We start from the raw sequence: 11,440 nt of genomic DNA on the forward strand, positions 1-11,440 counted from the left end.
GGCACGGGGTGGATTTGGGTGGGCTTTGAAAGCGCTTCCGATCCAAACCATTCTGTGACTTTGTTTACTGGCTGAAATACCAAATACATCGCTCCCACACACGCAAGACCCTCTGCTCCCTGTCTCGCTGGCGCTAACAGGGAAAAGAGAGAGCGCAGGAGGCCGGGCACACAAGCAGCACGCTGCCAACAGGCTGCAGACTACGGCGGCGGAGCGGCGGGCTCCGCCCCGGGGCGGGCAGGGCGCTGAGCATGGCGGGCGCTGTAGTTCCTTCCCGGCAGCCGTCTCCTGTGGCGTGCGTAGGAGGGAGGTTAGTTGAACTACAGCTCCCAGGGGCCGTGAAGACTCTCTCCCCTCACACGCCGAGAGATTTCCGCAACAATGATGGCGGGGTGCAGCTGGTGGCGAACGAAGGGCAGTGGGAGCTCCTGAGAGGCGGGAGCGCTTCCCTCCCCCGCCTCTGTGTGTGCGTCCCGACGGGGAGCTGAGCCCCGGGAGAAGGGGCGCAGAGGCAACAGCCGCGGAGCACCCCGGCTCAGCATGTTCCCCGCCTCCCTGGTGCGGGGCTGCGGGCGGCTACGGGCCCCGCTGGGCCGGTGGCTGCTGGCGGGGTCATGCGTCAGGTGGCGGCCGCAGCCCCGCGGCGGGCAGCGGGCTGTGAGCCCCGCTGGGCTCCGGCCAGGAGCTGCCATCTGCACGCGGGCGGGGGGGCTGAGAGCCGGGAAACCCGGCGGGGACGGCAAGCACGTGTCGGTGCGGACAGATCAGAAAGAAGAAACCCTTCTGTCCACTGTTGAGCGAGGTAAGGCCTGTGATCGCTGGCGGAGTGCCGCGCCAGTGTGTTTAAAGAGCCTGACACGGAAGACATCCCTGCTGCGGTTGAAGTTTTAGAGCCCCAGTATGCACCCAACACTTTGGAAACTGTTTAAACTGCAACTTCAAAAACACCAACAGGTCTTTCTTTCACACTGCCATACTTTTCAGTGTATGCAGTGCACAAGCAGAACAGGAATGTTGTGACTTCTTCAAAACAGCTGGCTGATTTTACTGCTTATGTCACATCTATGCAAGGGATCACTTTAGTAACTTCTCAGATCCCTTCTTAACCAGAAAAGCCCTCGCATGCAGCCCATTTTGGTCCTGCTAAACCAAATTGACTTCCAGTAAATTGGCAGCATGCTCTGTCTGACCTTTATGTCTTTATAGGCGGCTGTCATTTTGGTTCTTTGCATTCATTTCAGCAGGAAGTTGTTACTATGCAGCCTCTGAAATTCTAAATTAGAAAAATAATTGTGGAAAATATCCTCAACTGATAGGAACATGGCAAGAAAAATGTTTTCTAATATTCCCTTGGTAATTTGCACTTTGCTAAAAGGCACACTTTGTCAAATCAGCAGTCTCCTCCTCAGTTTTTAAAGAACTGACATCTCATGACTTTTTTCTTCAATATATGCTAACTCTTGTGCATTAGATCAAATTGCATCTTAAGTTGCAGGTGATGATCTCAGTAATTGAAATATACACTTTGGTCTAATACTCTCCTTTTTATTATTCAGGAAAAAAAAGAAGTTGAATCTAGAGATATAAATATGCCCTGGAGAACCTTTTAGTGCTGAGGCATGATGGAAGCCATGGTTGGAATGTTTATTTCTACTAATGTGTTGTTTGAACTGTAGACTAACAGAAGGGTCTTTATGTAATAAAAGTATTCACACTTCTACTTTCCATCCTGCTAACTCTCACATTGTTTTGTGTCTGTTTCAGTGAAAGAAGCTGGAAGAGACTTTACCTACTTGATTGTGGTGCTTGTTGGAATTGGTGTTACAGGTTATTTTAAAAATTTTATTCCTTATCAGAAAATACTTTTCATAAATTCCATCTAGTTAGATTAGTTCTTACTCCATTTGTATTTGATTCTGTTACAGGTGGTTTGTTCTATGTGATTTTTAAAGAGCTATTCTCTTCTTCCAGTCCAAGTAAGATCTACGGAAATGCCTTAGAGAAATGCAGATCTCATCCTGAGGTGGGTTTTAGAACTCACTGCCTCTCTCCAAATCACAGATTTGCACCAGGAATCTTACAAGCAAACCTGCAGGAACATTGCCTTGGTGCTTAGTAAATGCCAACAAGATCTGCCGGAGTTGGGTCAGCTCTAAATGCAGACCTGCACTAACTGAAGTTAATACAAGCACTGAGCCTGAATGAATTAAACCTGCCAAAAGTCAAGGGAGTGTACAACAGCACAACAACAGATGCAATTGCAGTGTCTGCCACATCAGAGCATATACTTACAGAGGGTATTCACAGATTTGCTGATCAGGGAGGCACCTGGTTCCACTTACAATTTATAGATTTGGATTGATGACTTTTTCCCTCAACATGATTATTCTACTGTGACACTTCAGTAGGATTCTGTTGTATGAAGCACTGCATTAATAACCACAAATTTAAACTCTTCATTTGAAACAATGCTAAAGTTGCTGTGGTTAAGAGGAAAGGAGAAAGGGAATAGGCATCAATTACACAAGATAGGCAGATATAAAAAAAATATAGAACAGTCCAAAACTAGATTCCAAAATATGCCTCAAAACAAGACAGAATAGCTTTCAAAGAACTTGCCACATAGGCTATTGGGATTAACCTTAAATTGAAGTGACAAGCTGTTACTAGGAAAAATAAAAATACCACTGTAGAACAAGTTTGCAGAATTAAACTTCTCTCCAGTGCTTATAAAACTGCCCTTCCTTTTTAATCAACATTATGTTTAAAGCTAGAATAATTTGGTCTGGGTTTATAGATCTGGAAAAAAAAAAAGAAGCTTGCATTTCTTAAGAAGTAGTGTTTTTTAAATCAGATGAAGGGGATCTCATTTGCATTTAAGATTAAAACAGTAAAATATTCTCTTGGAAGAGACATGAGCAAATACTTCATGCTTTTTTCTCCTTTTCACACAAAATGTCAGGAAAGTATAAAATACATAGTAAAAAAGAGAATGAAATGTCTTAATGTCAATAGATGATACAAATGGGATGTATTGCTAGGATTTATTGTAGACATTTTATAAGTAATTGTAAAGAAATCATTGAAATAATTTACACTGCACTGTTTTCTTTCATAAACCCTTGCATTCATCAGGCTCCCAAGGGGCATTTTGTTGAGAGAAGATGTATTCATAGAAGGGATGTGAGCTGATGCTGGAGTATCCATCTGAATGTGATAGCTTCTGACAAGGCAGACCTCTTTTGTCTTGTAGGTAATTGGTGTTTTTGGTGAACCCATTAAAGGTTATGGAGAGGCAACACGAAGAGGAAGACGACAGTTTGTCAGGTGCCATTTGGTGTTTGCTCCATACAGATTAAGGCTTTTGCACACAAAAGACATTCTGGATCACTTCATAGAAAGCTACAGCTAGGCTCTGAACTGTGTGACATGTTCCTTGTTTTTACTTTGAGGGCTTTTTTTTGCTGTATGTCTTGTGTGGCACACACCCCTAAACAAAGTGCACATAGAATATGAAATACCAATTATTGTTCCTCAGAATAAGCAGTGGTCAGTGTGGTAAACATGGAGCAGCTCCCTATTAAAAAAAAAAAAACAAGATGAACTGAAGAGTGCAGTGTAGAGGCACAGACATGTGTCTGGGGAGCAGAGGTGAGATTGAAGTCCATAGGCTGAAGTCCTCAAATAGTTGTTCTTGGAAAAAGTGGAGCTTTCCTTCTTATGAGATAACATTTCTGCACAGGAGAGACTTTTAGGAATCTAACTTATACAGTTTAAAGCTAGGCTGCATCTTGCTGTGCAGAGGCTGTAGTCACTGTAGAAACCATTGTCCTGAACCGACATGCAACACTAAGCAACCACTATTTGTATTACTTTCTGACACTTGAGTCCAGATCTTTGCTGTGTATTTAACAACTTATATAGAACATTTTTTTTTGCCAAAAAATGCGAAGCACATAGGAAACTATCTTGGTGCAGTTTAAACAAACCTGAAGTTGACAAGGCATTCAAGGCATTCATGACATGCTTGGAAAACTGAAAGTGCCTTAAAAAAAAAAAAAAAAAAAAAAAAAAACCCCAACCCTGATAGTCTTGGTGATCCGAATGTTTGTTTCCTAAATGTCAGGTTCTGAATCAGAGGGTTCTTTAGAACAAATCCAAAGAAATTCGAGAATCTTCAGCTGTTTTATTGCTGTAAAATTTTGAGGGGAGCACTACAGTGAAAACATTTAAGAACCTCATCTGTTAACCATCAACTGCTAAGTAGTTTTCTCTTCTGACTTTCCACTACACTTTATTGCCCACAGTAAAGCTTGGGAAGACAAGTCAAGAAAGAACCCATGATGGCATAAGGGCTGTATTAGAATGCACTTTCTCACAAAGTAATGAAGCAGCTCCTCTAAATAGGAAGATTAAATTTCAAGTTTAAATACCTATCCTTGCTGGCTGGGTTGTGCTTTTTTTAATGTGTTTTGCTATTTTTAGTCACATTGAATACGTGAAGGATGGACTGAAACATATGCGCTTGAAGTTCTATATTGAGGGCTCTGAACCAGGAAAGCAGGGCACAGTCCATGTGGAAGTCAAAGAGGTATGTACAATTGCTTGATCCAGCTGACAAGGCTAATCTTAGATTTAAACTATCGAAGAGAAAAAAAAACTGCTTGAAATTTTTTCCTCATTATAGAATCCCGAGACAGGAAGATTTGATGTCCGTTACATATTTGTGGATGTTGATTCCTATCCTAGAAGAACCATTGTCATAGAAGACAACAGATAGCCAACGATCAAAGTTGCTGCCTCACCTTACGGAGTATTTAATGATACTGGTGTAGCCAGTCTACACATGAATTGTTTAGTGTTCTCAATCATACCTTTGGGGCTTTCTATCTATGCAGCTTGGGGTTTTGTAACAGGAAGTAACCTCTCAGGGCCTCCATTAAAGTTCATAACAGACCCAGCATTTGAGGATAAACCAATGAAAAACAGTGCAGCCATTTCTTAGGGAAATACTTATGACATAGGAAAATGTCTCTTAATAAACTGTTCAATGCTGGACAGTGTTTCTACACCTAATAACTGAGGGCTAGGTGGGGAGTTTATCTTCCTTCGCTTGGATTTTCTACTAGCTCAACAATAAAGAAAGTGATATTTTAAATGTAGAGAAACTCACTGTTTTCATTCTAGATACCTTTAAGAACGTGTGTTAGTGATGCAAAGGAGATCTAGCTCAAATGCATCTAATAATATGAATTGTGGAGACCTACATCCATGGCAAATGACTGAACAAAGACTTCAGAGTTGGTATCTTCTAAATAAACAGCACCTGTACTATCTGCTCCTATCAAGGTCTGCCACTCTGTTTCACTATGTAATAATGGCAGTGATGTAGCTGATCAGCACTGCCAACAGTTTTTCCATTAACATCACTAATCTACATCTTCCAGGAATTTAATCCATGTAGTTTTATCCCAAATGAAAAACACAGATCATGACTAAATTTATCACTTGTGTTTCTTCATTAGTGCCACATGGCAGTTACCAAGCATAATCTTCTGTATTAATCATAGAATGGCTTGAGTTGGAAGGGATTTCAAGGATCATCAAGCTCCAACTCCCCTACTTCCATCTCCATATCCAATACTAGACCAGGCTGCCCAGGGCCCCATCCAATCTGGCCTTGAACACCTCCAGGGACAGAGCATCTACAACCTCTCCAGGCAGCCTCTTCCAGCACCTCACTACTCTCACAGTAAAGAACTTTCCCCTGATACCCATCCTAAATCTTCCCTCCCTCAACTTAAAACCATTTCCCCTTGTCCTGCCATTATTTAGCCTTGTAAAGAGTTGACTCCACTACGGTTTGTAGGCCCCCTTTAGTACTGGAAGGCTGCAATGACTTCACACCAAAGCCATCTCCAGGCTGAAGAAGCCCAGCTCCCTCAGCCTGTCTTCGTAGAGTAGTGACCAGACCCACTTGTCCATCAAGCAGCACCATCCAAAAGCCATCCAAAAACATCGAAGCCTTAGCTTCCTACAACTGACCACTTTTGAACACCAACTAATTCCTTTTTTTAACATGCTCTGAGCTTTTCAGTTCACCAGTTATTTGTCAGTAAATATGCTGATGTTTAGTTATCAGCCCTTATAACTGGTTCTTTTAATGGTAGGTTTGGAGTGCTCTAAACTTCATACATTTCCTTATGCAATACCACAAATGTTGTATGTAATGCTTTACTGCCCTCCTGTTCATCAGACTCCCAATAAACTTGTCTGCACAGTCCAAACACATAATGCTTTATATCTGGATAGTTTTGTTTTTTATTAAGCAAAACTGAGATGAGTAAAGCAGAACAGCACATAGAGCAAAGCAGCTACCAATGTCAGTCTGCAGTAAAGTGTGAGGTATTTTGGAATTGCTACATTGTATAGAATATAACTGACTTCCATCATTCCAGCCAAAGGGATTTTTACAAAACTTAAAGCATTAGTTGAGATTGGCCAAAGTGATTCCATATCTGTCAGTTTTGGCAGAGTAATAAACTTCTGATTTCTTTTATCTATGAATGGATACTTATCAAGACTAACAAGTTCACAATTTTACTCACAGTCAAAGGCTATTGAAGTCTGCATGGCTCTCCCAACTGTAACAAGGAGAAATCATTGTGCTACCTTTTAAGAAGTAGCTCTAACAAACTTTATTCTTACCTACAGTTACAGGCAACATTAATGTCAATTTGGAAAGGTATCTAAATAATGAAAGCAACTCTCATATTATTTTCATGAAAGCAATAGTTAGTAAACCCACCTGGTGTTTCTTATTCTACCCAATTCTCAGCATTGCACTCTACCAAAACTTCTCAAACCAACTTGATTTCTAACCTAATACAGAAAAAGAAGAAAATCAGAGGCTCTCATTGCTGCATTGCAAGCTGCTGCAGTGCTGACTGCAGTGTTTACATCCAGTTGCTATAAGCATGTGTATGCAATATACAGCAGTTACTGAAAACTACCTGTGCAGGAGCTTTGTCAGTGGTGCAAGACAGCAAGTTGGAACATACCAGAAATACTGAAAGCTGTGTAATTTTATAATCCAATACTAAGCTCAATAACCATAAGCCTCTATTATACCTCAATAAAAATGTAATAATTCTTCACTTTTAATGAAACAAGACTGTCAAAAAACACACAGATTGGACTAGAAAACAATATTTTTGCCACTCCTATGAGTTTCTTCCTTCTCAAGCTGTCTGAAGGCCACTGTAAATTTCCTTGTCAACAATAGAATTGACAAGCTAGATTGTCTTGTACCCATGTTCCAGTTTTGCTCTCTCATTAATGTGACTATAGCTTGCTTTCTTCACAACAATTTCTTCCTACATTTCTGAGGAAATATAGGAAAATTTTTAGAGTAAATGCTATGGTAAAAACAATGTGTTAAATCCAGTCCATAAGGGGAAAAAAAAAAAATAAAAAAATAAAAAAAATCAGGCCTGCCTCAAAAGAAAGATATTAAGATTAAAAACACTAAGAATAGGCCAGCTATTAGGTTTACTTTTGTCTTGTTTTAGAGCTTTGTTTGCACTGAATAAATAAACTGTCGGGACTAGAAGCTTTCTGGGAAAGAAAAGATGCTGACCTGACATTACAGTGTTTTTCCAACAGTGGAGGTACGTGAAATACCAGGATTAGGTAAAGCAGCAAAGATGAGCCATTGGGACTCATGTCCACATTTGACTGCAGCCAGGGAAAATGCACTCCAAACTTATTTGCAAACAGATTTCTGTATAGTTTTTTTGAATAGCAATGAAATCCTAACATACACAAAAATACAGATAGTTCAAGGGTTATGTGAAAGAACTGTCTGAGAATGAGACCCCTGTTTGTCTGGTCACTGTGAGACATCAGAACAGAAGTTAAAAAGTTGTTTATGAAGGACTTCATTCACTTGTCATACTTCAGCATTTGCGTCAAATACCAATATTGTGCTTCCTGGCTGGGAATAAATGCTACAGTTACAGATTTCAGAAGAATTCTTTGCAAAGTCAAGATAATGCTGCCATTCAGCACTTTGGCAACCACTCCAAACCCATATGAGAAAAATGGAGACAGAACATTAAAAAGAATGTCAAAAGATGAGACAAGTATTGTTTAAAAGACACAGGTGGAGGTAGAGATTTACTATGCAGCTGACCTTCATTTAAATGCAGTGTGCAAACCTCTACATGCACTGCATTTCAAGAAACTGGAGAATCAAGTCAGGTCATTACTTTCAAGCCAATTTTTGTTTAGGATGTCCCCAATACCACTAAGAAAATGTTTGGTTTTTTTTTTCCTCCTGTATTTATAGGGAACTGTTGTCATTTTTCACAACTCATCCTTCTCCTGTGAAGTTACAGGAAAGCAGGTGGCTGAGCACATTTACTCAAGCTGCAGGATACACAGCCATACTGGCTCCCTCCATATATTTAGTAACTAGCAAAAACACCTCACACAGGACAGAAAGAAACCGCAGAGGAGGAATACATAAAGCATCTTTGTTTATTACTCTGCTTTGTAAATAGCAGAACACTAGAGAAGCAGGGTAATGTTTTTCTTCAAAGACAGCCCTCTCAAGGTACCTTCAGTCACATGCAACTGGAGTTCAGGTTGCATTCCACACCCTACTGTGCTTAAGTCTGATAGTTATTCACAGACCTATAATAGCAGTTGTGAACCTATACCTGCCATATTTCCTCCTGGATGCCATCCTCAGAATCATCTCTCTAACAGAGAAAAAGAGAGGAAGACCTTATCTGTAATCAGCCTCTGGAATTTGCATATTTATAATCAGTGAAGTTGGTTGTGTCCCAGAACAAACTGTGTCGCAAGTGGTACCACCCAAGTTTGCAAAACATACTTTGCTCTGCACTGTCACATTTAAACAATGCAGATAATGGCACAGAAGTGCAGACACTTATTTCTGTAGTGGCAAGGCACACCTAAAGAAAATCACTTCTGCTTTGTGAAAGGTCTGAGAAAATTAAGGCAATATAAAAGAAATAACAGAAGAAATCCATCTTTACATAGGCTGTAGATAGATTGTCATTCTAAACTCAAAGGACAAACATGTAGATAAAAAAAAGTTTCCAATCTCATTGAAGAAATGCTTTTGAGAACCCTTTTTACAGTAAAATCTCTTCAGTGAAGGAAAAGGAATTTTATAGCTTAAGATAATATCCTTCCAGCTAGCTACATGTCACCACTGAGAGATTATTTAAGCTCCATAAGATTTCAAGGGTATTAAGGTAATTAAAAATTTATAATTTAGTTTAGCTGCAAAAATTAGTTAGCTTCTTGTTAAAATAGAAGTCTTCAAGAACTAGTTATTTCCTGACTTGTCTAAATGGAGAGTGTTGACTGGGAGGTTCAGTCTTACTTTTTATTCCAGACATGATGAGTTGCACCTACACAAGTAATAAATATTTCAGTGTTTCTTTTTTAAAGCTCCTTCCTCTTCTTCTCTAGGGAAGCACAAAATTATAATGTATGCCAGTCATTTTCTGATGCAAAATTGTCATGTTATTGTGGGGAAAAAAAAGAAAAAAAATCACTGCCAGGAAGTCAGAGCCAAAACAATATATTTGATTTCTGTGAAAACGTCATTAAGTTTTGATTGTTGCAGAGTAAGTAAAAATAGATATGCTCAAAACCTTTTTCTACTTTAGGAAATGGAAATGTCACTCACAAGTTATATGGTGTTCTTTTCTAGAAATTGTATGCCATACTGTACAAAATTTATTTGAAGCAGGTGTATGACTTGGTCTTAACATTTCATCTCTCATCTTTGTGTATATATGTGGGCAATCAACATCCTTCATGGTAAGAGTAAAGTTACACTATTATCTGCATGGTCTCTGGGTCTAGGCTTTACATTTGTGTACATGCTGGATTGGGACAAAAAGAAATACACTTCTAGGAAATTAATTTTGTTAAAACTTTAAGGAAAAAATGACTATCTGGCCACTGCTAAATTAGGCTTCAGTAAAAATAAGTTCATACCAAGGAAACCAGAATTTTAGTTGGCATAGAAAGATGTTGTGCATCAGTGCTGGAAATAACGTACTAATGCACCTTGCACAGCAGCTCTGCCCTACCAAATGAGGGCTTTTTTTCACTTCTGTAAGCTCTAAACATAACCCGAAATTACTTTCCAGCTACACACACAAATAACTGGCTGAAATTTAAACACCCTGGAGACCCGGCTGCTGCACACTGCTGAAGATGGTGTTGCTGCAGGCCAGCCATGCACGTGGAAGTGCAGATCATTATCTATCCCTTCCCAGCAGTAGTTCAGTAACATCTGACCAGTTTGATGCCTCCTCCTGCTCCAAAGCACATACGCCTCTGCCACCACATCTTAAAACCTCCTGGTACTGCTCAGGGAAACCTTTGCAGAGTTATCATGTTCATCCAGCTCCATTTAATTACAATTCTTCTTTATCTGAATCATAATTAGGTTCTCTAGCATGAATTGCCTTTTGTATTACTCACCATAATAAACTCTATTAACCTTCGTTTATCTGAGTGCAATTTCACTTTATATAGTAACAGGATTGTTTTGCAATTTCAATCCTAGTTCATTTTCCCTCTAAAAACATAATAAAAAAAACAATGTCACAACAAAGTCTTATTATGGCTGTTTTACACACATTCTCGATACAAGGCTATATTCCTTGATATCTGATTTGCTTCTTTAGTATTACAACAGGCATATTGGAGCTGGAAGAGAATTGCTCTTTCATATGCTGTCTAAGGCTGTCCATTTCACTACACCTAATAATAATAATAATAATAACCACCCAGTGAAGAATCACAGATTGTAAGAATGCCACTCACTCTTTATCCTGATGTTTAGCAAGTTGTGCATCCACAAAGTTACTATTCAGCTGTGTTACACTGAAAATGATGAAAGTGGCAGAGAAAAACACCTGAGGCATCTCAGGACTTGCACCAGAACGTAGCCCTCTATGAACCTCTTGAGCATAAATGCCAATAAGCCACAACTATTTTTCCCTGAAAACATCCATGAAAAATGTTGTACTTTGGTAATTTTTTGTATTCTTCCAACTTCTTTTCACAGAAGTTCTATTTAAACACTTCAAGAGTCCTGCCAGTTTTTATATATATTCCATATATTGCTCTTTTTCTTCGCAATATTATGCCTAACTTCCATGTCTATGTTTCTCTCCTTTACCTATATTTTACTTAGCAAAACAAAAACTGAAGAAATAGAATTTTCATTTCCAAGGTTTACAAAGCTGGAAACTTTTCTCTTGTGGCTTTCTCCAACTCTTCCATCATGTTGATTCATTTAAAAGGTACTCTGAAGTCTTATATCTAGCATCGCATCCAAATCTCAAACCACTGACATCTAGAAAAGCTCCAGATGAGTCTCAGT

At 39.6% G+C, this 11,440-nt stretch overlaps 1 protein-coding gene across 1 annotated transcript; it reads left to right on the forward strand.

Moving 5' to 3' along the window:
- The first annotated feature begins 352 nt into the window (after positions 1 to 352).
- On the forward strand, positions 353 to 6,294 carry TIMM21 (translocase of inner mitochondrial membrane 21). Its single transcript, XM_048939322.1, has 6 exons — positions 353 to 802; positions 1,765 to 1,827; positions 1,926 to 2,023; positions 3,254 to 3,327; positions 4,486 to 4,591; positions 4,688 to 6,294. Exons 1-6 carry the CDS (start codon positions 541 to 543, stop codon positions 4,778 to 4,780), a joined length of 696 nt encoding a protein of 231 aa, XP_048795279.1. The 5' UTR covers positions 353 to 540; the 3' UTR covers positions 4,781 to 6,294.
- Positions 6,295 to 11,440: the final 5,146 nt, after the last annotated feature.

This window comes from Lagopus muta, chromosome 3, assembly GCF_023343835.1.
Source record: "Lagopus muta isolate bLagMut1 chromosome 3, bLagMut1 primary, whole genome shotgun sequence".
Taxonomy (NCBI): Eukaryota; Metazoa; Chordata; class Aves; order Galliformes; family Phasianidae; genus Lagopus; species Lagopus muta.